The sequence below is a fragment of the Xiphophorus hellerii genome, chromosome 1 (genome assembly GCF_003331165.1).
Source record: "Xiphophorus hellerii strain 12219 chromosome 1, Xiphophorus_hellerii-4.1, whole genome shotgun sequence".
Classification (NCBI taxonomy): Eukaryota; Metazoa; Chordata; class Actinopteri; order Cyprinodontiformes; family Poeciliidae; genus Xiphophorus; species Xiphophorus hellerii.
Genome location: NC_045672.1, coordinates 2,535,161 through 2,560,414, shown reverse-complemented (window position 1 = coordinate 2,560,414; position 25,254 = coordinate 2,535,161). Strand labels below are relative to the sequence as shown.

General features: G+C 38.0%; 1 protein-coding gene across 2 annotated transcripts in view; it reads right to left on the bottom strand.

Moving 5' to 3' along the window:
• Positions 1-25,254, bottom strand: part of LOC116723678 (plexin-A1-like) — a 279,486-nt gene that overhangs the window by 218,515 nt on the left and 35,717 nt on the right. For both annotated transcript variants that reach the window (XM_032568758.1, XM_032568767.1), the window contains exon 2: positions 19,546-20,928. In XM_032568758.1, coding sequence (XP_032424649.1) covers positions 19,546-20,718 — 1,173 coding nt within the window. In that variant the 5' untranslated portion in view covers positions 20,719-20,928. The remainder of the gene's footprint in view (positions 1-19,545; positions 20,929-25,254) is intronic.

Genomic DNA, 25,254 nt, shown 5'->3' with positions numbered 1-25,254 from the left:
ACCTTTGCTCTATTTCCAGCGAGTTAGACAAGGACAGGGTCCCCAGTGTTGTCCTTACCAAAGACCTCGACTGTACACAGGAGCCGACTGGCCTAGGGCAGCAAGCATGCTCTTCCACATAAAGACTGCTGCCAAGCCAGGCTGGAAGAATGATGATGGGGTGATGAGGGAAAGAGTGGGGCAACTCAAACGAGGGGAAATGAAAGGACACGGGCGGAGAAAAGGGACGAGTAGAGGGAAGATAGAGAGGGGAGACATAGTTGAGGGCTGCGGGGTCAACAACACTGTTGTAACCACTAATGAGCCTCGAGCCAGAAAGAGCGAGAGAGGGCAAAAGAGAGCAGGGATTGAGCTAGAGAACTACCCATTAACCAAAGAGGCTCAAGAGCCGCGGTAGCCGAACTGTGGTTTTAAACTATGCAGCGCTGGAAAGGACATGCTGCCATTTTAACCGCCGCTAGCTGCGCAGCCATCAACCACTAAACCACACAAACACACAGAGTTGTTCTAAAACAGATCCGTTCCTTCTGTTTGTCATGTGTTTTCCCCTTTTTAATATCAGCTGTGTTTGCAGACTTCTGTCATTTCACTTTAATGTACATTGGTCAAAACTACTAAAGGGGAAAAATGGTTGAACAACAGAGCAAAGTAAATAACTTGATTCATCTGAATTCATCTCAAGGCGACTGACAGGACCAAAATTGCAACATTTGTTAAAATTTCACCTGCTGCGGTTCATTTTCATACTGCTGTGTGTCAAAACCAAACCCTTTGGAAACCTGTTCCCCTCCTGGCCTGTGGAGGCGCTGCACTAAGAACCACTCACTGATGGAAATTACAGAAAAACCTCTTAAAAAGACACGGAGCACAACTTCCTCCTTCACAAATGTAAACAAAAATGACACAGCATCAGATTTTAGCGGTTTAAGGATGTCTTTTTTTTTTTACTTAAACTTTCTCACGCTAGAGCTAAACACGCACGTTTGTTTTGATATTTTTACCCAGAATGCCCTGCACTATAGTTTGCTTCCTGCTTTTTCAGCAGTCTCCAGTCTGCTTGACATTTACAAATGCATTTGAACGGTGCCAGAGTTGGTACAAAAGAGATTTATTTATTTATTTATTTTTTAAATGGAAACTAATTGCTAATTGCATTTATGATATTAAAATTTCTGAAAATTCATGATTTGATTCACTTACAAATTAAATTTGCAAACTTCAGTAAACTAAAAAAATGATCCTGTACCACACTCCTGACACTTCCTGGCTTGGATAATAAGATTCAAAACAGAGGGTTTTATTGAATCAAATTTTGTATTTCAGGGGTGAAAAATACTGTAAATTCACAAATATTTATTATGCATTCAGAAGTGAAGTAATAGTCTTCATGAACAAAATTGGGAAAGTAATTTTGGCTCATCATCTTCTAAAAAGAGCATTTTTTGTGTGCAAGGGACACACAGAGTACAAAATGAAGAGACCCCAAAGGGATATTTAGATTAACCAGATTAAGTTTAGTTTGGCCTATTTCTACAGTTACAGGTCGACTGATTTTATTTGAAATACAAAGTGAAGTCTCAGAGGAAAGCGAGGCAGTAATTACATGAATATGTTAAACAGAACGGTGGCAATTATTTTCAAAGGACTTACATATTCTGTTCAGAATATCATTTTTTTTCTAAGAAGTATTACAATAATGTTCAAATCCCATGTGCCGTTGTTTGGTAAAGAGAAGTTATTGAAAATATAATGGGGGATAAAACCAGATGCTCATCTTGATCTGCACTGATCATCGTTTTCCAGGTACTTTGACTGCAGTTCCTTTCAATTGACATTATATATACAACTAAAACCAGAAGTTTGTAAATATCAAATAAAAAGAAATACTGTTTTCTTACCGTTTCAAGTTAGGACCAAATGTGTTTTAATTTAATTAATTATAAAAATTATTTAGATTTGCAAAGAACCATAATATTGAGACAGAGAATCAGAGATTTATTAATGTATAAATACAAAGCAGAAATGTACATACAGTACATTTTCTCAGCATTTTGTAGCATTACTGTATGATTTAGGTCAAATGTTTTCCTTTCACAACTTTCTCACAGTAGTTTGCTAAAATTCTGGCCTCTCATGTTTCCTGACAGGAACCACTCTGGCTGTGTGCTGAGGATTACTACCCATTTCATGTGTTAGAATGGCCCTGTCAAAGTCCAGACCCTAATTTTTTTGTGATTCTTTGGCAAGTCTATATAATTGATGTTCACACACATTCTCCATCCAGTCTAAAGATTTCTTCCACAAGGTATAGTAACGTAATAATGGTATTATTGAACTGTTCAAACACTGATGTTGGACATGAACTTGGACAGGAACATGGGTGGGAATGTAGAAAAGTGAGTGGGCTGTGAGCGCTCGATGCTTCTATGATGTTATTTTCAATGTGCATCCCTGGGCGACCAGTTTCTATTAGATTTTTCTTGGTGTATTTGTTTGCTGCAGGTCACTTTGTCCAGTTGACGATGTTGCACTCGTCCGTATGTACCATCTTCACTCATGGAGTGACGGTAAGATGATTTTGATGATGGCATTTAAATACTTTTTTTTTCTTTTGCTTGTTTCACAGTTGGTTTTTAATTGTGTAAAGCACTTTGAACTGCCTGAAATCTGTTACACACATAAACTTTTAACTTTTGATTAATTGGCAGAGAACACTGATATTAACAAAACAGAGAGAAAAAGAGATAATGTGCCTGTTTTAGAGAGTAACTGAGGTAAACATAGAGTTGAGAGAAAGAGAGCGAGAGATGTCATCAACACGCTCTCCGGAGAGACAAATGCCTCAAGCATCTCTCATCCAACGCCGCTACAAACACATCGGCCCAATCCCACGGAGAAACCGCAGAGCTTGTTTGTGTGTCTCTACGCATGTGTATGTTAAACATAGCTCGTGTCCCTCCCATGTGTGAACGATAATGTCGAAGTGAGAGCTGTGTCGAGGCCTCCCGGATGACTGACGCAACCAATGACAACACTTGCAGAGTATGGAAAAAAACGCATTTAATTATGTAAGTTCAGCCAAGACGAGCTCAGACTGTCACATATGGGAAAGGCAAGTCAATAACACGCAAATACTCCACTCTGGCCCGAATCCAAGTATTTGTTGGGACTTGGCGTCAAAGAGGGAGAACAACCACGTTTGGCCTTTTCATTCCCCTACTGAGCCAATATCTGCTGTCTAATTGGTCGTTAATGAGTGCATGAATGTGTGTTTGAAACGTACACATGGCGACCAAACAAGAAAGACGTACTGGTGTTGGTGTGGTAATAGAGAGGCTGCAGTAGGGATTTCGAACATCTGTCTAAAAGACTGGAACATTTGAAGCCAAACACACACACACACACACACATACACACCAACAAACATCTACATGTGGTATTGGAAGTTCTGTGCATTGACTCATTGACTTGAGCCACTGAAAGTTACACACGCACACAGTGAGTTGGGTATTTGTATTAAAGCCACCAAATCATGAGCATCTCACGCCCACGCATGCTGTCACAGTCACGCAAAAACAAGCACCAAAAGCTTATCTAATTGAAAAAGCTTTGGATGGCGAAGGAATAATTTGTCACAATTTGCTTTTTATGTCAATAACCAAAGTAGAGGACCAGTAAGACAGGTTAAGATGAGCAGCTATACCAGAGCACTGGGGCCAATTATAAAAGAGCAACGCTTTGATAAAGAGGGTGAAGCAAAGCGTGTAAACAAGTGTTCAAGCAATACCGATTCCTGAGGTTAGCACTGATCAAATAAACTCAGGTACTCTGAAGAATTGTCATGCCTTGCAAAAGAGTTTGCACCTAAACCAACACAAGGTAAATGAAGGAAAACAATACTGTAATTTTTTTTAGAAATAAAATCAAAAACAGTGTGGATTCCATTTAATCCCTTTCAGGGTGATACACAAAAATTAAATCCAGTACAACAAATTGCAAATGAGTAAAAGTTTAAGTGGTACAAATATTTTTGAGAGGCCCTTCGGAACATTGTGGTATAATCTAAGCCGTACTATTTTGCTTACATTTCAAACAGCATAAGTATGTGTTTTTTTGAACCGCATGTGCCACATTTGGCATCTTACTCTGTGTCTGGTTCTCTATTGGAAAACCAGACATCATTGGTCCTAATGCTGTTTTTGGAAAATATTTGATTTTACTTAGTAGCACAAGAAAGAAATTCCACTGCTTTGGCATCTGCTGTTCTGGCTCGGTTGAGACATTTCAAAACAGAGCCTGGCAGCAGAGAGATGTGTGCTCCGGTTGAAGGAAAAGCTCAAGGCAAAGGAGACGGAGACACTTCAACCTCTAAGGTCAGAGTCAAAGGAACTGTTGGGATGAGAGATCAGCAATTGTGCTGTAGTTAGACCTTTGTGAACATACCCCTAATATGACTCATAACAAATGTGAACCACAGCTCACATAAAACATAATTTGAGAAACCTTATTTGTAATGGGTAAATATTGTGTGAAAACTCTTGAGAAAAGATAATGGTTCCAAAGCAGCTACAATATCTACAATAGAATTAACTTAGCTGTATGCTAATAAACCTAACAAGAAAATAAGACTCAACAACAGAAACAAACCTGCTGCATCCTAAAGCACAAGACAACCTAACAACAAGGGAGATATTCCTACCAAACAACATTCAGGTTTCTTTTTCTAAGATGAGTGAAAATGCTTTTTTGTTAAAACGCTAGCTTATCAGGCTAACATTAACCTGACTAATAACCACAAATGCGTCAACAACTGCAAGAATAATGGAGGATTGTGTTTGTAGTTGTGCAGCAACTGATGCAACTCACTCAATACAAAAGATTACACTTGTGCATTTGTTTACCGCCAGTCCCGTGTGTACAGACATGTTTAGCGCCACTTACATGTCTGGAGGAATAGAGAAATTGCGTTTTGGCCATGTGTATGAAAACATTTCTTCTTTTTTTTTTAAGATTTTATTGTGACTAGTAAATTTTGTTCATTATTAGTTTGACAGGAAGAAGGGCAGATGTGTAGGAAAGGACATACAGTAGATAGGCTGCGTAGAGGATTCCAGCCTCTGTAGATGTTGAACTTGCTCTACCTCTGAGCCACCTGGTGTCCCGGATTAGAAACATTTCAGGAAACGTTCCCATGTTGATTCAGTTTATTTCCATGTGAATGCGGCCATAGAGCAGCTCTGTTCCTCAACAACCATAAAGACATGATCCAAAAAATTCACCTGTAACTGTTTTCTAAAGAATATCAAAAATCTTCATCACAATTAATCTATCCTGGTAACACTAAGAATGTAAAAAAGAAACATTTTGATTATTTTGTGTGTATTAATGCATGTATTTTTATTTATGCCTTTAAAACAGAGAAACAGTTTTTCCAATGGCACTCATTTCTATGTATAGGGAAAAAATTAAGAAAAGCAACTGACAGAAAAACTGAGCAGATAAATTAAAATACTTTTCACCCTTAACAAGTCCACATTAATTAAGAGAGAGTATGTCAGGGGGATGTTTTACTTCAACAGGAACAGGGAAAGTGGTAAAAGTTTATCGGAAGCTAAAAATTTAGAAGAAAAAACCTTTTAGGGCTTAAAACAGTGGGCTGGATGTTCACCGTTCAGCAGGAACAACTGAAAGAGTTTATCTCAAAACATACTTATATTAGGGCAAGTCAAATTCCAGATGAAAATTGATACACACAGGCCTTTCCATCCAACCTGACAAAACTTGGCCTAGTTTCTACAGAAGAATGCACAAATATTTCCCTTTTTAGATGCACAAAGCTGGTAAAAAAAAAAAAAAGAAAAGAAAAAAGAAGCCCAAAAGGCCCTCCTGGCTGCTTTCAGCGGTGATTGCAGCCAAAGATTGTTCTACAAAGTATTGGCTCCCTGCTTTAAACAAATGCACTGCTCAATCTGTAAAAAGTAAAAAAAAAAAAGAAAAAGAAAAAAACAATTGCTATGTATCATTTTTTTTTATTTTAATAGTTGTCCACCATACTATGTAAAAGTATCAGACAAAATCACACTAAAAGAATTGCAAGTACAACATGACAAAATACATAAATGTTCAACTGCTTTTGAGATAAGATCATATGTCAGTGTTTTATGGAAAAAACAACTGAACTTAGACTGAACCTGATGTGTAAATCACTAATTCCTCAAAAAAACATTTTGTCTCAACTGAGACTATTTCTTGTGGGTTTTTTAAGCAATTCTGTTTAAAGCAGGGATCCGAGAAGCTCAGCAATCTGCTACAGTCAATATACTTTAAAACACCTCCAACACTCTTTTGGGATAATTGCTTTAATTGCCGAGTTTAAATGAAGCCGCCGGATCATGAACATGCACCCTACTGGTTTAAGTGCTACACTGCAGTGAGTTTCCAAAGCACGGCAAAAGCGACTGTCAAGACCAAGCCCCGTGGGGATGCGTTTCTGGGTCATAATTTCCCCGTTTCCAAGGTGTGCAGTAAAACAAAACATACAAAGTGGAGCAATTCCACAGAGAGAGAGAAAGAGAGAAATGGTGACTGAGATCTGTGAGAATAGAGAGGGCTCGGCTCCAACACTGCAGCATCAGTTGGCCTTATAGGTTAATGTGGCACAGCAGGACGGCGGCTTGTTTCGCCCCAGACAGCCTCTGTGTCAGCTGAGCTAATTCCATGTGGGAACGCTCCGGTCTTTTGGATCAGTTTTTGTTTTGTTTCTTTTTTTTCCCTGCCATTTGAAAACAGTGATGCGCATTTTCTGAGCAACAGCTTTTATTTATTAAATTTGAGATTTAAAAAGTAAATATAATAATGTGACTTCACTGAATGGTGACAAATTCCTGGTTAAGCATTTTCCATATTGGTTTCCCGATTTGGTTGAATGAAATGTTAGTAAAGTATTGCAGCTTGGCATTGAAATTTTAATTAATTTTAGGTACTTGATTTCAACACAGACACACACTAGTTCATGCTAGTTTTGGGTCTGGACCAGCATTCCACTTAGATGTATGCAGTTTTCACTACAACCTCACAGGTGGCGATAGTGAGCTGGTTTGTCAACTGTTTCCTCAAAAGAACAAAAGAACTGTTAAAGTGATTTATCATGTGAAATTTGACTGTTTTTATATCTTCATGGTTACTGAGGAAGATCAATAAACCACTTCACGCAGCACATTTTTAAAAATGTAATTTTTATTTATTTTTTTAGATGTTCTTGTTATGTTTTTTCTTCTTCTACTCTTCTGGTTAACGTTTTTGTAAAGCGCTGTATGTTTAGCACCACCTTTAGAACAGCTGTGTTACTCAGTTAAAAGGAAATTACCTGGGTAATTTAATATTGGGATTTTATTTTCTTTTTTCTCCTAGCCCATGAATACGTTCTTTTTAATCATGTAGCCCACATGAAGTATTGACTTCACTTAAAGCTGCAGTTTAAAAAATATACAGTCAGGTAAACATATTAGTCTGAAAATGTCTGTTTATAACCTGACACCTACTAAATGGGTAAAAACACAAATATAGGCAGATATGTGTTCCATATAAATCAAGGTGATTTTTGCAGTAAAATAATTTTGTGTTAAGTGCATAAAAGGAATTAATCAAAACAAAAAAAGGAGTTACATTCAGGGATGTCTAAAGTGGCTTGAAAGACTTTATTTTCCCACCACAAACATCCAAGCACACAGCCTGATAGCATTAACAGTTATTTGAGGAAAAGCATCTGCATCACTTAAGCCAACATTTACCAAAGCAAACTCTGGAGTTTGCCAGAGTGAGCTTCCTGTTTAACATGAGCCAGATGATGTTCTCTAAGCCACTCTATCAGTCTAAGTCCAGCATACTGTACACTGTCTAATCTGAACTAAAGCCTCCTCTGACAGCTAAAATCCAATTATTACACATCTCTACAGAAACTCACTCGCATATGAGAGCCTGTGAAAAGGCTGCGCTGCTGGGCCCAGAGACAGACGCTGGAATGCAAACACGTGGTCCCTCAAAATTACGTTTGACAAAAAAATGTCTACAGCAATTATAAAATGTAAAAAGTGAATCAGTCAGTTTAAAAGGTGGGTTTCATCAAAGTAGCTCCATTATGGGTCCAAGTCCCAGAGTTTTACTGACCTTTCCTTTGTTTTCCAAAGAGAACATCTATCATGAGGAATCGCCAAGCCAAATTCTCACTTTGCTCTTGGCAGACTTGGAGTTGAACAGGTGAACTGTTGACTTTCACTGGATCAGATCCACTAATGTAAACAGCATTACAGTTTCTTATTGTAATGCAGGGGTTGTAAGGTCATAAAAAACAACAAACCAAAGTACAGAGGTTTATAACGACTACCATCCCCACCAGTAACCATGGGTGGCGATGGTCGTATGTTGTGGGGCTTTTTTCAGCAAGAAAAGAAAAGCTAGTTTGAGTTCAGCTCAGTTCATTTGTCCCAAAGATAAAGTAAGTCTTGTTGTAACTTATAGTCCAAGAATCTTCACAAACTTATTGTTTGGTGATGTTGTGGGCAGGAAGTATCTCTGGTAGCAGTCAGTCTGTCAAGAAATCTGAAAAAATCTCTGACTCAAAACTGTTTCTACATGACAGTTTCATGACTGTCATCATATAATAACTGAGCAATTTCCAGGCAGCAGAAACAATATTTCAAAGTAACGTGTCAGTAATATCATCAGCTGCTAGCGAGCACAGCTAAACCTCCCAATTTGCTTTTCTGCCCATCTTCAAATCTCTGTGTGGCCATGTGGTGGAAAAGCCAAGGTGGAGAGAATATTCTAGCTATAATGCTAACCCTCATCAAAAACATACCAGGAGTGTAGCCTTGAATCTTTATTCATGCTTGAGAAATCCTTTAATCTCCATGGCAACCATCCAGCTGTGCTAAATGCCTGGGAAGTTTAAGGTTGGTAAACCATGTTGCGATGAGCCATGTTATGATGACTTCCTGAAGGCGGAGTTTCAGAAAGAGCAGGAGTTTTTAAAGAAACAGAGGTCCAATTTTAATATGTTAAATCAGGAAGTAAAATTTATTTAAAGTCAAATTTGATAGATGTTGCATTTTTATAATAACTGAAGTTAACACTTACTTGATTATGCAATAAAATGGCGCTCAGTGCCTGAAAAACACTTAATACTGCCCCACTGATGTTAAAAAGCAGAAGCAAAAAGGTCCTAAAGTTCCTACTTGCAAAGCAGTTTTACAAAAACCAAAAAAGCAACGTCTCAATAAAAAAAGATAAAAGTCTACAAAAAGAACAAATCAGAACTAAAGTAACCATGAGTAAAGCAGTTGTAGAGAACAGGTCGAAGAATATCAGTTCTAGAGAATTGATGGAAAGATGAATGAAGAAGAAAGTAACCCTGAATGTGGAGTGGGAGCTACAGTGTAGCATATTTATGTATTAAAACAGACCAGTCAAAGATCAAATGTTTGGTAGGAAATTGATTTCCACAGAAATTGCCCATCCAATCTAAATAGACTTGAACTATTTGGTGACAAAGCACAGGGAAAACTTTGGATCTGGAGATGTGGAAAGATGTTCCATCATATAAAATCAAAATAAGACATAGTGGAATATGTGAAAAAGTCTGAATATTTTTGCTGGGTCCTCTCTGTGCTGCAACTACAGAAACTCATTTAAACAAGACATTTGAGTGTTTTATCTTCAACCTTACTTTCTTGATAATACTTCTGAGACTCCAACAAGACACTTTCACGGATATTTTACCTTATTTAAAACAAATCTTCACCATTTTTATGTTTACTTAGGCATCCATGGATACTTGTGCATTCATATCTGAAAAACAAGATATTAAAATCTGGTTCGGGACTTTCTGCTGAGAAGAAAAACCCAAACAAAGCAAGGAAAGAAAAGACCCACAGTTAAAAAAAACACACATCTTTGCAGACATACACAAATATGAATAATTAAATCAACAAATATGCATTAATGAATGCGTCGGTTTGCACAAATACACACAGATCTCATGAAACTAACCTCAAAGCACAACGCAGCATAAATGCGCATCAATAAATAATTATACTCTTCATTAGACGCTGCAGGTCAGCGGTTTGTGAGTGTGCAGCAAAGATTTGTGTCCAGTACGACCAGCGGTCTTTTGTAAAGCATGCAGTTGGCTTTTTGACCTACTTAAACAGATGAAAAGAAATATAAATTACCCTTTCGTAACATTGTTCCTCCATAGAAGACGTCTTGGGAAATCATTAATTATACTTGACAAGGAATGATTAGGTTTTAGCAAAACTGCTATTCTAGTTGTAATTCAAGATATCTTTGAGAAACAAGTAGGATTTGTTCTAAATGTGCAGCTAAAGTTCTCAAACTGAGGGATATGTGGAGGTTTTTTTTCTTTTGCTGTTGTTTTGTTTTTGCCAACTCAGATTTCTTTCAGACTGCTGGTGGTTTTCTGGGAGAAAAAGGTCACTTAGGATCCAAGTCATACAGCTTAAAGGCTAAAGCAGCCACAAGCTTCAAAACACTCCAAATCCACAACAAGCCCACCCTCTCATGGGCCATTTAGCGGCCATTAATCTATTCTGTCATGTGCTCTGGCTAACAATGAAAACCACTGTTTATAAAAAGAATCTGAGTTTATAAGCACCGCTCAATCTGATGGATTTAGAAATCTTCCAATTGTGAGCGCATTATTAATTAGGAAGCTTTCTAGACGTCAAATGTAGCCACCCGAAGCTAAACAAGCACTCAGAGGAAAACAAAAACTACAAGAAAAAACATATGGGTGAGCTCTGCAGCTTAAGTCACTGAAATGCCTTTGATTTGTGAGACATTTTGCTGTGTCATGCATCAAAATGTCACACAAGGCAGGAGGGACGTGATGGAAAAAGAGACCACTTCGTCAAAAACAGTTTCCCTTTTGGGCGTCTTAATAGAAAGTATTTGACAACAATTTTGTGTAGAAGGTACATTATTTATCAGTGTGCTACAATAATAATAGTAATAATAAAAAAATCCTCCCACAAAGTCTATGAGTCAGAAAATCTTATATAATAAACAAATCTTAGTCATGTTTAACATGGCTTTCTACAAGGTCTGTGAGAAGACAAAAAACGCAACGTTTAGGTTGGGTCTGGTTGTAAAGGCTCTGTTTACAGTCGGGGACAACTTTCTTATTATGTTTTCTGCATAAAACGATACTTAGCTATGAGTTAAATATTTACATTTTTTCTCCTTGTTACATCTAAACTGCTGGTGATCCTTTTTGTCCCCTCACATGACATCCCACCCTGACATCTCCAGTACAGCTATTTAAACGCCTCAGGGTTTTATTTTAATGTAGAATATTATTTCTCTTTTTTAAAATGGCCATGTTTCATTGCATGGAATAACCTTCTGTATCCATCTTGCAATTTTTAAAATTAAAAATAAGAAATTTTTAAACCCTTAGACCAGTGGTGATCCCAAAAGGCCAACTCTCCCTGAAACCTTTATGGACCTTTCAACAAACAAACAACGGTGATCTGATGGATCATACATCCTGCAGTGAAACATCCAACCTGACATGGATTCATACGTGTGAATGCTTCATCTAAGAGTGCTTTCAACCTCTAAAGATGGATACACAAGAATATTTTTATTTTAACTTGTAACACATGCCTGCTCCTAGCAGAGAATCATGTTTATTTCAATCAAAGACATACAAGGGTAAAGTTGTTGTTTTTTGTTTTTTCTAATCAAGATTTGCTGTTTTAGTATTTTTTTAAGTTGTGCCACCCTTAACTTTTTACTGACCTGTTCTGTACAGCAACACCATAGAATCTTATTAAGTATTTTTGATCTAGTTTCTTGTGTGAATATCTTATGTATCTTAGTACACTTCAAATAAGACAAAATTAACTTACTAGTAACTTTTCAGCGAGAAACAGGTGATGTTTTAAGACAATAAATTCTTAATATCAATGAAAAAGCATCAGTTACACTTGCAGAATATTTCACTTATGAGAAGATTTTCTTAAGAGAAATATTCTGCCAGTGGAACTGGTACTTTTTTAAAATGAATTTTAATGAATTGTTGACTTCAAACAAGCTCCTACTTCTTGCTGAAAAGTTACTTGTAAGTTAGTTTTGTCTTATTTCAAGTGTACTAAAATATTCACACCAGAACAAAAATACTTGATAAGATTTTGTGTTTTTGCAGTGCGGACACGTCTATGAAAATTTTCTAGAAGCACCATTGCCTTTGACCAGATGTTTTACACACATTTTGTGTTACTTTTTTACCAATGATTCTCACTGAGTTCAAATGTTGTTTGACTTTGTAAAATTCTAGTAACTCTGAACGTTTTTGCTGTAATTTGATTAGACACGTCTTGCAGAACTGCCTGATATCTCCTCAAAATACCCTGACCACACTGAACTCCAATCACAAGGCTTTTTACAATGTCCAAAAAAACAAACTAAAATGCGTATGACCAATCCTCCAGTCATGAATGCATGACTGACAGCTGGTTTCCATTATTAAGGTTAATATTGCCGTGCATGATGCAAGAACAGTCATTAGAGCATGAATATTCTCAAACACAGCATGACAAAACCATGATGCAATCTGGGTGATCCATGCAACCGATATGACCAGAGCTACGATGTTGAGGAGAAAGAGACTGAAAGAGAGAGAGAAAAATTCACAAAGTCTCCAGATCTCTGGAGGACAGGATAGAAAATGTCACAGAAATAGACTGTAATCGTGGCCAGCGGTGATCAACAGGGATAAATATTAATAAACACTACCAATCTCTGACAAATTTATAAGTGATTGCGAGAGGTCCACTCATTTTGGTGGGGATGTGGGGGTGGAGAAATGGGGGAATAACTGCATAAGCATTTGTTTGCTCCGGTGTGACATCTAACTTGTGTTTTTGCCAACAGTGCATCCTCAAGTGAGCGCACTCTCATTATTATCACTTGTGTCTTTTGTCCTATTGTTTTCAGCAAGTTTCTGAAAGCAGGAATACAAAAACATACAAATGAGCACTCGGAGAGAAAAATCACAATACCAATGAGATAAAGTAGGACCTAAAACACACACACCCACTGAAAGATAGCTTCCTCTATCTCTCTCTCTATCTGAATCAGTCTCATTAGCCATGCTAAGGCCGTAGCTTCGCAGGGTCGGCCTGCACGCTGCGCTGTAGGGTTGGACGGCGGCCCAAGGCAGAGAAGGTCACCCACCACTCAGTTTAATTCCCACAAGACCAGCTCTGGCCCCTTCCTGATAATGAGTGGGTATAAATTTGCGCAGGGTGAGACGTGGAGCTCTGGACACACCATCACAGCTTGAAAATATGGCAACAAAAAAAATCGGGGGCACAAGGGTGGACTTCTGGAAAGTTTTTACCTTTAAATGAGAGAGATGACTGATTTATAGCTCTTGAAAAGAGAAAGAAGCTCAAGTGATTAGTTAATATATATATAAAAAAACTAACATATGAGGATACCGCATCACAACATAACGTATGCAGTGTGTACATGGCATGACAAACTTTTATCCCGACTTACTGTTGTGAGATTTCTTTTCTGAAATTTTGCAATGTCTCTTAAAATGTCTGATATGTAAGTACAGGTCAATCCTGAGATGTAAGAAAAATATAACCACAGCTATGGAGGGCGCGCGCACACACACATACACACACATGCCCACATGCAGATTTCTGGATTTTTATTTCAAGCTCGGCCTAAACTAAAAACACAAAAATGCATCATACATAATTATACAAAAAGAATGGCACAATCTACAGATTTTTCATTTAAACACTTAAACCTTCTTTATACAATAGTAGATGTACATTATATATGTAATGTATAATATAATATATAATATAATAGGTTAACATAAAATGCAGAACAATAAAACTATGCCACTTGAGGAGTTTTAGCCCAAATATATTTATGGATTAATGTTTTTTTTTTTTTTTTTTATCTTAAACACAAATATATCAGAACTTCTGAGGACCCCATGACCTCTTCCTTTCTCTTCCTTTGCTAAGAGGGCTAGGCAGCTCTAGTTAGCTTATCTTATTCTTTAGTTTTTTCTTCCATTTTATTCCTAAATTGTTTGTCACAACCATGATGTGTCAACACCATAACTGACAATTTACAAAACGTTGATGAAATTTTGTGAACTAAATGCTTAATTTTAGTATACTGTAAAAATTTCATGGACCTGATGAGCAACAATATGGCCTCCCTCAGAATAACATCATATAAATTGAGGTAGTCTGGTATTTTGTCAACTCCATCAAAGTTTTTAACTAACAGTGTGACTCTTTCAGTGATAGTGTTGACAAATCTCACTTAAATATGCAGTTAATTCATTTTAATTTATTTTTACATAAATGGTATTACTTCACATGTATCAAGTGTTTCTTTTTACTCACTAGTTTGTCACCACCTTTAGTTGCGTCAACTCCATCATGCACTGTCAACTCCATCAGATGGACTTTGTCGTTTTTTGTTTTAAATAAAATTTCTTTTGTTTGTTGAGAAGCATTTGTCTGTAAAACTGAGTAAAAATATCACTAATGGGGTCATTAAAAATAATTTTATATTTATTTTTGTCAGATGGTGATGACAAAGTTCTGGGTCAGGTCCATTAAAAATGTAATTTAAAAAAAATGTTGCAACTTTGTATGCATAAGATTGAGGAATAATTAAAAACATTTTTTGGGAAAATTGAAACCCATTTTGTCCCACTTCTCTAGAATCACTGCTGTACATTCCAGTTCATGATTAATCAATTACTATTATTTAAAAATTAGATTGATCTCAATTAATCCTTTCAGCTGTAGACACATTTGAAAGTCCAGCTCCTGGAGTGGCCATTTTTTAAAAACAAGCAAACAGCATGATAAGGGTGGAGACTAGTTATTTAAGCCTTCCAAGCTCTTTCAAATATTTTAGATTTGCTCTACGAAAAGGTAAAGGCAAATTTTTCAGCAACTTATGTTCCAATGATAAATTACTCACCACTGAACCGAGAATAGTTGACGGTCCAGTTCATTACTTCACTGGTTCCTTGCTACTTCTCCACACTAACACATGATTTAACACCAGGAATTCAAAACAGAAATTCATTGATGAATCAGATAAATTCATTACCCTGATTTAGCTCAAAATACAAATTAATAATTCCCATGTTGTCCAAACACAACCCAAACAAAAACCATAAAGTCCAGTTGGGTCAGCTCAATAGTTAACCTTGACAATATCAACAAATATATATATATATATATATATATATATATATATATATATATATATATATATATATGAGGGCAGGTTAGAACATTTTACCTTTCAACCACATTTATGCTGTTTTGATGGTGGCATAAGATCTCTTGTTACAACAAGATGCATGATTTATAACATGATCATTTGTCACCTGGCTTGTTAAGCAACAATCTCATTACGCCGAAGATCCTCTCAGGTGACGTTAAAAGTTTAACAGCGTTGGAGTAAAGAGAAATGTCCGACTGTTTCCTCTCTGATTCCAGCACGTCTCTTAAACTGAGCCGGTAGAACAGTGTCCACATGACGCTGGTGCAGGAGCAACGATCTGTCACCGCTCTCGTTAGGATACATCGAACATGCCTGTACGACCAGATCATAAATTCATCACGGTGACATCCTGGAGCAAGCACCGCTGACTCGACCTTGATCGATCACAGGCAGAACGACAGATGGCCAGAAAGGACAGTCATACCGTATATATCTGTATGCCCATTAGCATAATGACATGCATATGCAGTACAAGTCATTGTACAAGGCCACATTGGGTTTGGATAATGTCACGGGGTAAGTCAGAGACGCTCCATTAATCGTTTGAAATAGTAAATTAGTAGGTAATTGCATTTATGTGACAGATATTTAAGAACACAAAATTTCAATGAGAAAGCACCACTGATTTTCAAGATGATGGTTATAGTTTTACTAGTTCACAAAGCATATATTAATCACCTAAATTGCTTATTTTGTGTTCTGACTCAATTACCCTGAGCATTACCTGCCTACGCAATTTCACTTGATTCTCATCTCCCTTCAGTTCTCCATCTGGGATTTTGCTGATTGAGTTTGATTTTTATGGTACAATTTTAAGCAGACTGATAACGCAAAGCGGAATTGTGAAAGATGACAATTTTCTGCGTTGTTTTCAAATTATAGTCTACCTACGGTTGTAGTTTGGCGATGGAAGCAGAGGAAGTGAACAAAGCCGTTCAAGTCTGTGTCGGCTATGCTTCCAAATATTGAACAATTAAAGTCTGAGCAAGAAGAATGTTTAAGACATTTTTTGTTTGCAAAGAAAATATGGTCAGACATTCCACAGGGTTGATGACAGGGAATACAAGTTCCAGCGTAGATGGGGCATTACAAATGTCACGGCCAAACATTAGCAAAATCAGATCCAATCGGTTCAAACTTCAAACCTCCAGGCAGGCTGGAGGTTTACTCCAGCAAGCAGTAGCTTCTCAACAGTCAAGGGTCCAGACCCTATGGATGAAGCAACGTAAAACCAGGTATGTGGTTTTACCAGGCTACCTCTAATGGGAATAGTGCCCAAAACAGAGAAGCTAATAAGACCCCAAACTAACTATAAAAACCTTCTACAATTATTGGCAGCTCTGGTAAAGAAGCCCTAAATGAAAATGTTGTGGAGACTTGGTGAGTCCCAGAATACGACTATTTAAACTGGGAGCACTGAAGATTATTCTTACCTTCCTAAATATCCTCCTCGCTGTGTCTATTGGAAAGACAAACTCCAGACTTGTTTGTTTCAGTTCCAGGTCTATTTGATTGATTAGTTAAAATGAATGACGGCAGATATCAGATAGAAGAGTCATATCCTAAATTATAAAACTCAAAAGACATCTGCTATACTTTTTGAATGGTGGCTGAGAGGAATGGGAGTCTGTGTCACATCATGTTTATCACCAGGGAAACAATCAGCCATGGATTATTGAGTAAAAGTTCAAAACAAGATGTAGGTCAACATAGTTTGCACAGATTTTACACAACAATTTGCAAACACAATCACTTAAAAAAAGCTGAAGAGAAGGTGGAAAGAAAGGTAGAGAGAATCAAAGTTTTGAGGGAGATTGAGACAGAAGCAGCAAAAGAAGACCAAAAAAGAAATAGGTTAAAAGCTAAAACCTTAAACACAATATTTAAAAGCAGAGCAAGAAAGCAACTGATGAAATAAGAAGCCCAGGAAGCTTGAGGTTAGCAAAATGAAAGAATTCTCCATGGAAATGATGGAACTGGAGTAAAAGATAGAAGAGAAATAGAAAATAGAATAGCAGAGAAAGCAAGAGGATATGGAGGCAGAGAGGTGTGGAGTAGTCCAGAGATTTATGGCAGGTTGTTATGGAGCACCGACTGAATAACGGAGGGTGAGACCAGGTGAATTATTCATGACCATACTGGGGCTGAGAGTGTGTGTTGCGTGCCGGTGATGGGAGCAAGTGAAACACACAAATACTAACTTCACTCACAGACACCCCTAGGAAAGCTGAATAAAAGCATTGACAAGCCGTCATCAACTTCAGATCAAATTATATAGGGACACAACGTTCCACAGACCAGAGAGCAGAGAGATATCTGGACTGCACTGAAAACCAGAATCAGGAAGGAAGTTATACTTTCATCCATCTGGGTCTTGTTAATGTCAGTGCTAATAAATGTTTCTTATAATCATGCAGTACATCACAAGCAGGAGTCAATTTATTCTGATTTAGTTAACTTAGTTCTGAATCTGGAAGCGTCTTTCAATTTTTTCCTGTCTGTATGGCAGTCAGACTGGAAATGTTTCAATTTAATGTAAATACATCATATGCCTTGAGCTGAGTAGAGGAAACATATTCCTCTGTGTCATGAATTGCGGTGGAGAGGTGGTGAGGCAGATGCAGAGGACCCAGGTTGTAGTGAATAGTGGTAGTTTAATGAAGAAATAATCAAAAAAATCCAGGCAGCACAAATGAACAGACAAAACTAAGCTCAGAGCTGGTAGCAACTGGAAATGACTGAAACCAAACTCGACAGACTCGACAGCAGAGAAGAAGCCAAACGAGACGAGGACATGACAAAGAACATGGAACACAGGTGACTGTAAATACACAGAGGGTAATCAGGGAACGAGACACAGCTGGGAACAATCAAGGGGTAGACAGGACAACATGGAGACTCAAAAGACACAGGAACCCAAAATAAACACACAGAAAAACTCAAATCAACACAAAGAAAACCAAATCCTTACACTCTGGCTAACTGGTGTTACTGTTAGCATTTAAATACAATCTGTAAAGAATTTTTCAATGCCATCCTACTATCACAAAGTTCATCTGGTGATTTTGTTTTTATTTTTATGCTTTTTATTTATAAAAAATAAATACCAAAAACTATTGTTCATACATGCACTAGTAAACAAACCAATGATGCAAAATGATGCAATCTTTTTCCAATCAGTGAACGCACCATAGATAAGAGCTAATCAGGTTGAAGTAACAACCTTCTTTGGTGTGGAAGTTCTTAATGGACGAAGACAACTCAAAGTTGATGACTGTTTTTATGAGGGAGGATCTTAACATACTGAAGTAAGATGTAAAAGTTATTTAAAAGGAAAATGTATTTGTCATATGTCTGTCTATGGTTCATATAGGCTGTGAATGAGTGAGAAGGAGAGAGAGTAAGACTTTTAGCTAGAGATGTACAGATATGAAATTCTGGGCCCAAATCGATACCCGATATAAACATTGCTGCTATGGTCTAAAACCAATATTTTCCAACTAGATGGAAACAAATTTCAGTAATTAATATAGGCCCAGTTTTATTTAGTGGCCAACAGTAGCAATATATCATGCATCCATACTTTTACCAATAGGAAGGTTGAACAAAGTTTTGAGACTTTAACTGCTGTCTTTCAAGGAACATAATGGATTTGGAAATATTATCAGTTATCAGTGTTAGCACCAAACTGACCATGCCTTAATGCCTTGAAGGATGTTTATAATGGGTTTTTTTATTATTATTTCACATAATTTCTTTTAAATGCATAAATTATTTTTGTATTTTTTTTAATGTGAATTTTATTTTGTATGCCTGCTATTTTGAACATCATTGTAAAGACGTAGCTTGAACAAAAATGTCTCATAATTTCAAAACTGCTTTTTCCCCCGGTTCCCTATACCAAAAGACATCCTGAAAAACACCACAACAGCCTCATTTTACAAATATACCTTATTTTGAACCATCAACTGGTCAAAGTAGACAGCAAGCCATGCAAATCTTTAACCAACCAAACAGAAGGAAGAATCTGTGGAACGCAACAGTGATGCAGTTCAGCCTGCTTTGAGCTGCTGACTGCAGACTGGATAAATTCCTACCACAATCTGTATGGGTATGGATGAGCATGCAATCTATATTCAGATCACAGAAACACTTCTGGGAAATACTGTCTTGAACACTCACCGAGTTGATGCAGGCCAGCTCCTTGTTGAGCAGCCAGGGCAGGGAGAGTTTTCCCTCTCCTTTGTAGCACGACTGAATCCTCTCTTTAATCTTTTCCTTTATCTGCCTCATTGTGAACAAACACAAAGCCGACTCCTTGGGCGGCTTGGCTCTGTTCTTCTGACCTTGGGCAAATACAGTGAACAGAACCTCCTCGTGCTCTCGAATACCAAGAGAACGTGCCAAGCGGGTTCCTGGTCGGGCCAGGTAGGCGTCCTGAACCAAGCGGTACTCCACTCCGTCCTTAGTGCAGCCGATGGGGAATTCGACATATGAGTAGAACTTGGGGTCGTCGACACACAGACGGACGATCTTGGAGGTGAAGAACTGTTCGCTGCTCGCATCTGGCGAGGTGAGCTGGGTGTCAAGTTGTAAGGTGAGGTAATAGACAAACTGCTCACTGTTGAAGCCATAGATGTAGTAGATGTCAAATGCCGGGAACTTGGACAGAGTGTCGGAGGGAATCTTAAGCTGCGAAGATACAAACTCGTCCTGGTACACAAAGCTGAACATGTCGGCGTTCTCCTCGTTCGACATCAGCTTGCGACTCGACAGCGTAGGAAAGTACTCCGATTTCCCGTCGATGGGGGTGCCGACGAAGAGCTTGCCGCCCCCGCCAAAGATGTCAGGGGGGATCACCACACCAGACATGGTGCCCGCCTCCGCAACGCTGGATAGATAATGCTCTTTACGGTGGTGTGGCTCACCGAGCTTAAATAAATCATCCAGACGCAGGAACTGGCATATTCCCTGGGAAGTACTCCCACACGCAATTAAGCGGTTGTGGGCAGCATCGAGTAGCAGGAGTTTATTGACATTAGAAGTCTGCACTAGCTCATGTGGGCAGGACTGGACACCAGGAGGAGGGTAACAGCGAGGGTTGTCGGTGACGGGCCCGGTGACATGGCTCCGCAGCTTGGTGAGGTTGCCAGACAGCTTGTAGATCCAGTTGACGGCACCCAGGTAGACCTCTCCGGTTTTGTTGTGGACCACCAAATGTGTGAGACCACCTTCAGGCGGAGAGAAGGAGAGGAGAGAAGAGGTGGGGGGAGTGGTAGATGTGGAGGTCTTAGGGAGGGAGAGGAGAAGGAAGAGCAAGGGGAAGATGAGAAGGGGTGGATTAAGGTGTGACATGGTGGTGAGGGGAGGGAAGTGGGTGTATGTTTTTGAGAGCGTAATCCGTTAAAGGGTCAGTCGGTGCCTTATACGACTGCAGGGTACAATGATGTATAAGTAGAAAAAAAGTCTCAAAGTAGTAATCTTCCTGTTCTCTTTTATCCTCCTTTCTCTGGTGGAGATTTTATATCCTCATCCCTTGATCCTCAGCCATGCCTGCCACCAGCCCTGAGAGAGAAAGAAAGCAAAATGTCAGCAAATATTTCAATTATTTTCATGCACTTTTCTTTTGGATATTTAGAGAACTAATCAGAATTACTCAGCAATAAAAAGGATGAGGCAAGTGTTGGTCCAAACTCACCCAGGATTTAAAGACAAGGCCTGAATGAAGAAATAAATCTAAAAAAATAAGTGTAACAATAGAAGGGACTGCTGGATTTACTTTATTGACTTCTCTACTCCTTGAGAATTGTTTTTTAAGACTGAGCAAAACCATGATCCTCTGCGTATTGACAGCTTGAAGGTATTAAAAGATTCAGTTGAAAAAGTGAACACCAGCACGCAGACTTAGACATATTTAAATGAACCCGTTTTATGTTGGGATATTGTGATTCTTCTTTGCGATGTTGTTGCAGTTCAGTTGGTGTTGCGGACCACAGTCGTCTGCAATATGTAGTTCTTGTGTGACAACACTTCCGTGAACTTTCCAACCGACAGAAATCTTGGCAGGCAGTTGCTATGGAGTTGCTATGATAACAATAAACAAGCCACAATCTTACAATTAGCTCTTTCTGAAAAGCCTTCTTAAAGAAATTATTCATATTTTTTGGAGTGAGGTTGTGTGTCCTGTGGCCTGTATTGGAAATACAGCATATCACAGTGAGTTTGTCAAAGAGTGAAGAAAGACCAACAGAAGGATAGCCTCTCATTTTAGTCATATAAAACAAACTTGTGGGATAAATTGTTGTATTGGTGGATATTCTCCATGTACACTTGAACCAATCAATGTTAACTTTGTCACCATTTTCGGAGCCAAACATCCATGTTACTATAATAAACAACATTAAACTGTGCTTTCAACCCTCTAAATCTATTGCAGCATGCATGTCTGCTCGAAGTCTGCCAAAAATAATTGTTCCATTAATTTGCAGTGTGACAGACTATGATTTGTCATCACAGCTCAGAAAAGAGCTGAAGATCTCAACAATGACCTCTTGTGAAATTGTAAATGGTTTAAAATTTGTTTTTATAAGGTTGTATCTTACAGTTGTGACTATTTTCAGTTTGACTTGTTTTAAATAGCAAACGTGTGCAAACCATTGGCTCACATGGCAGTAAGCTTCCCACCAATTTTTTTCACTTTTCTTAAACTCAATGCAATACGACAATTTTTAGGTAACATGGTTTATTACTAACAAGAACTGCACACAAACTCACTTTAACTGCATAATCCCTTAAAGATATAGTTGTTTGGCAGGTTTTTTTCAATTCGATGGGCATTGAATTGAAAAAAGTAAACATTTTCTTTATGGTCATTCTTAGCCACATGTCAAATCAAAAAAATCTAATTTTATTTGTATAGCACATTTCAGCAGCAAGGCATTTCAAAGTGCATGTGTAAATTTGTTGTAAATTTACAAATGTACAATGGATCCCTATTGTGCTGAATATGTAATATAATAAGAGAAAACCTAAATGTTGGAATCTAATGTATCCAAAAGAAAAATGAAACCTCACTTCTCCACTTTTAAAGTCATTAGAAAGCATGAGAACACAACGTGAGGAATTGGGAGATCAGCTAACTCTCCAAAACTTGCAAGCAGGATAGTATATAGAACCAAACTCATATTTACTTAGGAGCAGAAACAAACGGACTGTTGCCTTGCAGCAAGAAGGTCCTGGGTTCAATTCCCACCCTGGGGTCTTTCTGCATGGAATTTGCATGTTCTCCCATTGCAAACTCCATGCAAAGGGAGAACATATGTGGGTTCTCTCCGGGTTCTCTGGCTTCCTCCCACAAAAAAACATGACTGTCAGGTTAATTGGTCTCGCTTCTCCTTAGGTGTGAATGTGCATGGTGGCTTGTCCTGTCTGTCCCTGTGTTGCCCTGCCTCTCACCCGAAACGTTTGCGGGAGACAGGCACCAGCACCACTCCCGACCCTACTAGGGACAAGAGTGTACAGAAAATGGATGGAAACAAAAGAATTCAGTCACTTTTTTAAATAACAAAACAGTGCTGGAGAAAACCATCCAAACTGATAAAGTAAAGAAATAACAGCGAGAGGGACAAAAGTGAAAGCTATTTGGCTTCACACCAGCAGAATATAAAGGCAGTGGAGATGGTGAAACCAGATTGCTATGAAAGCTAACAAAAAGAAAGAGAGATGAACCATCCATCCACTTCTTATTACAACCATCCATTCATTCATTTTCAATATCCTCTTATCTGATCAGAAGATGGTAGGCTGGACAGGCTCTTAAAATGCAATTGAGGACAGGTAAGGTCTTGAAAACCAGCTTGGCTCCTCCACATGCTAAAGCAACAACACCTTCCTGAGTCTTTTATACTCTGTAATGAGGACAGTGGATGTTGCTGAAGCTGACAAACACTTCTTGGCAAAATAGAAGTGGTAAAGTCTGAGAAACACAGGGAATGTAATATATTACCATTAATGTTTTAAAACACGCTATGTTGCAACATGGAAATGATGGTTTTTGTAAGACCAAGACTCCTTTAATCTCAGTTTCAAAACTTTTAAAATATTCACAATGTATGACAGTTTAGCCACCAGTAACTGGAACGCTGTTCATTACTCTATTTAGCATAATTTTGTTAAACAGAGTTAGCATGACCGTTAACATGTCTGTTGGTATAACAGTCTTTTGAAGGAGAGCATTATTAGCAGTTAACCTGTAGTAGTAGTTAACTTCACTAAGTAATTAGATAACATCAACTTTTCAAGCTCTTAAAAGCAATTCAAAATAAACCAAAATGTCAATAAAAAGGGACAAGAATCTGTGCATCTTGTACATTTAGTTTAGAAGTATTGCTAAACTTTTGTATGGTGATAGTTTTATATTTTTATTAAGCTCTTCCACCATAGCGTAATTTTACCAAACATTTCACATCTATTTAATATACCAGCTGAAGAACCCAACCATACAGTATGGGCCAGAATGAGATTATCTCTGTTTGACAACTTTAAATAAAAATGGTAAATGCTGCTCATTCCATTGCTCTCCTAGGTAAGAAAAAGTTAGAAAATAAAAGAAGCAAATTTTGAGAAAAAAAAGAAGCATTTTTAAAGCCTGGTCACAGCTTGTCAGTAGCTAGTCTATACCTGAATATAGCAGAAGCTAATGCTCTTTATTACTTCAGTGGCGCATGCACAGCTAGGTTCAGATCACAAGGGAAAGGCTTGTATCATAATAGCATTTGGTCAGCAAACTATTCTCGTCTCCAATTTCTGCTCCTTATTCCTCCTTTCATTACATTCCTCTCTCTCCTTCTCCTCTCAGACACTTTCCTCCCTGTCAATAGTGTCTTTCATCTCCTGGCCGGCCCTGATTACAGTGGCCCTGATGACGATGCTGCTGCCCGTCCCATCAGGACAATCCGGCTACTGTTGCTGTCTCAGACCCTCACAACAGAAAGCATGCAACACAGACGTACAGTGTGCTGTCCAAAACCAATTCAAACGAGTACACTAGATTAAATTTACCTCAACAAAATCTATGCTTGAAACCTAGAGACATAAAATGAACAGACTGAATGTATTCCTGTAAAACAAAGCATTCTCCACAACAGAGAAAAGGAAATGGATGAAATACTTTTATTGGTTGATAAAAGACATGAAAATGAAGCTATTTTGCCACTTTCCTTTCTCATGGTTTTCTGATCTACTGCAGAAATGCTATAAATAGCATGAGCATGGACTTGGTAGCAATATAGACTTAATAACCAGTGAAACTGATCTGTGATGTCAACAGCTGTTTGACTAAACTAGGACAAATAGATGAGAGGAGCGGAGAAGACAGCCAAGAACAGAGAAACAAGGTAGTGATTTAAAAGTCTTTCTTTGAATAGCAAAATTAGATCAAAAGGAGAGAAATGTTCTTTATTTGTAAAGAAATTTGTAGAACAGTGACTGTGGAGAAATAAATGATAAAAGAAAATCAGACAAAAAAATTGGGACAGGATATTCTAATGGGAACAAGTTTCCATCTTTGTACACAGAAAGAGGCCCTTGTTTAGTCACAATACAGCCTCATAATATTACAATATCTTACATAATAAGCATTTTTTATAAAATTATATTATATGCTGTATTAGGTTTGAAGACATTGCACTTTTAGAACTGCCAAAATTAGGAAGCCTAATGTTTTGAAATGACACCCAAGAGAAAGTGGAGTAGTGACCAGAGTTACACCCTAGTGGCAGCCCTGAAATAGGGCGATGAACTCCAAAGTTAAAAATTGTGCTATACAGTCTGTTTATGAGAGGGAAGGTGCTCTGAGTGTTCAATGAAACAAAAAAATATGTTATATGAAAA